Raw genomic sequence first — 3,368 nt, 5'->3', positions numbered from 1 at the left:
CAAAATTACCTGAAGAAAATTATACCAAGTGTACCATTTTTTACGTTACATTTTGAAATATTAAAACCGACAAAATACTTTAAATTCAAATGGAATACCCTGTATTTTTTGCACCATGTTATAAAAAATCGCCTATGCTGGCGATAATCAAATTCTCTTTTCGCTAATATAGGCATTGTAGGGGTTACATTTCAATTTTCTGAGATATTTGCGGTTTTCTTCTATTCTCAAGAATATTAGGTCCATTAAAAATATCATCAAATGTACCTTGAAAGACAAATATTGGTGCTGTCATTCAGTATTCTACAAGTATCAAGTATTTTGATTTGGTATTTTGCAACTGAAACAGAACAATTAATAAAATTAATTTGATTGATTTTCTGTTATTTTTAAAGTTTGATAGTTTTTAAATAATAGCAAACATAAATAATTTCAGACAACTAATAAAAGCATTATTATATAATTTTATGATCTTCGGAATGAAGTTGAAAGGAGAAAGAATATAATTTAAAATTTTGGTTACTTTACATATCATTATTTTCTTAATGAAAGGATACTTGTTTGCTCTTTATTATACTTACAGTTACTAATAATAGTATCCCATTGGAAGGAAATCTTATTATTTTTTTTGTAAGTACCACATCTTTCCTCATTATTTAAAAGATGCAACCAACTTGAAACCAGGCGTTTTATTAATGTAATAATTATGAAAAAAAAAATAATAATTATTATGAAAAGAAATAAAAAATACCAAATAAACGCAGTTCATAACTCTGATTCATGGTAATTGTACCATGGATAAAAAATAAATTCAAAATATCTTCATTAGAATAATAATTTTGCATTTTTCTTCTAAACTACAATGGCTATATCGCTGAAAAGAGAATTTGATTTTTTCATTTAAAATAACGAAGTTGACAGCTACTTCCGTAAAACCGGAAGAGCTATGTTGACGGCATTATCATCGAACACAACATATCTGATAACCCCTGTAAACAAAATTTCAGAGTCAAATTACCTTGGTTTCTCCGAAATGTTTAATAGGTGAAGCACCCTGTATATTCATACGTCAGAGTTGTTATAAAATGGCTAGCGAAAAATTGTTCCAGTTATTAAAGTACTGTTTTTTCCAATAGTCTAGATATTGATATTATCAATGTTTTCTTTTTGGAATGATAGGTATTTGTTATCATCACTCATTACAAACCTCAGACAATATTTAGGATTTGAACAATACTCTGTAAATTAGAGTCTAGAATCTAGATACTAGTCCAAATTATGAGTAAAATATCTACAAAGACTTTAATCTACCATAGTCCTTAATCTTCCTTATTTCGTTAGTTTTCGGAAAGCAAAGTGTATAAAAAAGTACCCTTACTTGTTTATATACCACACGTCCTACAAATTTCAGGGGAAAATTTAATATAACTTTACATTCGTCATAAAGAGATTGTGAAATAAATACCTGTTTTTTAGCTACAAACCTTTAAAAATCTCACAATTTCTGTGTATTTTTCAGGATCAGCAAGACCCCCAAAAACCAACAAAAGCCAATATAATTGACTGGCAACTGGCGGAAAGGGGATCACCAGTTTTGGACTTGGCGTATTTCCTCTTCACTTGTGGCTCTACGGAAGTTATCATAAATTACCCAACGCATCTAAAAACATATCACGATGCTCTTACCGAAAGTTTAACTAAACTGTCTTGCAACGTTGGCGATCTATATCCATTCGAGTTATTAGTAGTTCAGTGGCACAAGTACTCAAAATTTGGACTTTTTATGGCCCTGATTATGATAAAATTTATGTTGAGTGAGAAAGACGAAGTACCCGATATCAGCCAAATGGCTAAATCTGGAATGTCGTTCGTGGACAGACTAAATTTTGTATCCATTCACGATGATGCTTACAACAAAAGGATTTCAGAAATAATAACTGTTCTTGCACGAAGTTCTCTGATTTAAATTTATAATTACAAAGATGTTCTGCTCAATTTCTACGTGACTGATTATTTAGTTTCGATGTTAGCTATATTCAATTACCGTCTAGTTTTTTTAATACAAAATGTGACCTTTTAATCTGTAATTAAGCAAAGGAAAACTTAATAAAATATGTAGGTTAATAGTTACTACATTTTTTCAGCGATAGTAAAATTAATAGTGATTTATATTATTATTTATATTAATAGTTATATGTGAATATAGCTATATTCATAAACAAATGGTCTCAAATATATATTATATTGTGTGTTTCAAAAAAGTGACATTTAGTTTAATAATATCCATAAATTTTAAAATTATTTTTACTTTGTGTTGTTCATTATATGTATATGTATTGAAGACGGTAGTCTCTTTAAAAAAAATCATTAATGTCATACTAATCTGTTACTTTGTAGTAGTCGCTATATTTTGAGATAGACTAAATTAAATTAAATCTACTACTACGGCTACCAAAAACAAATCAATTCTATGTATAATATAAATTACAAGTAAGATTTATTAACGTCAGTAGAGATTAAATATAAAATTTAGTTAATTTAAATTTTCGCATTAAATAATAGAATAGTAGGACATTAAACGTTGAAGCCACGACGGATGTTGCAGGTTAACAGCCTTCTATAAACGTAGAGGTCTTTTAAATCTCATAAGCCGCGAAATGCGCGAAAGGCGTGGCGTATCCCCATAATTCTTCTAATAAGCACGTTGTGAAAACATTGACTCAGAACTAGACCATGTGCATCATTACATGTAGACATGAACTAAGGCGCCGGGCATCAATAAAGTCAACTGGCGAACGTTCGTTATATAGAGCGTGGTAAAAAAGTTCTGCATAAAATTCATATTTTCATTAAACAATTTTTTTTCGAAAAACGGTGAAACCCGTCGATTTTTATTTGATCCAGGGCACCTTGTTATGTGGAAAATTATTTTTTTTTCGATAATCCACTTACGGCAGCGATGACATATTTTTTTTATTGACAACGCATTTTTTTTTCGTTCGAAATTGACGACAGTGATAATTATCTAAATAACGGTGTGAAAATTTCGATGTCTTACATAACAATTTTTTTTTAGAAAAATGCACCTTAAATTCTTATAAGTGATAATTGTCTACTTACACTATTAATGGCTCCGAAAAGGACAAAGTTGACAAAATTACATTTCAAACGAGTAAAATTACACTAATGTTTGTGTAAGTCTAGCGAAATTGTTCGAATTGCCCACCCTGTACCATTTGGCATTGTCCTAAGCGTGTGTAAACGCCGTCTACACTTCGTTCAAGCATTCCCGGGTCGATTTGATTTATTTCAAAACGAATACGGTTTTTAAGTTCTTCCAAATCACCTGGTCTGTTTGTGTACACACG

General features: G+C 30.0%; 1 protein-coding gene across 1 annotated transcript; it reads left to right on the top strand.

Moving 5' to 3' along the window:
* Positions 1–1,519: 1,519 nt before the first annotated feature.
* LOC111692653 lies at positions 1,520–1,966 on the top strand (the record flags this gene model as incomplete). The annotated part of the gene is made up of 1 exon (XM_023456727.1): positions 1,520–1,966. A coding segment is annotated over one exon (447 nt), but the record flags the coding sequence as incomplete, so codon positions are not given.
* Between the last annotated feature and the right edge of the window lie 1,402 nt (positions 1,967–3,368).

The sequence above is a fragment of the Anoplophora glabripennis genome, unplaced genomic scaffold (genome assembly GCF_000390285.2).
Source record: "Anoplophora glabripennis isolate ALB-LARVAE unplaced genomic scaffold, Agla_2.0 scaffold2406, whole genome shotgun sequence".
In the NCBI taxonomy this organism is placed as follows: Eukaryota; Metazoa; Arthropoda; class Insecta; order Coleoptera; family Cerambycidae; genus Anoplophora; species Anoplophora glabripennis.
The sequence above is the reverse complement of the archived record's forward strand: the minus strand, read 5'-3'. Positions and strand labels throughout refer to the sequence as shown.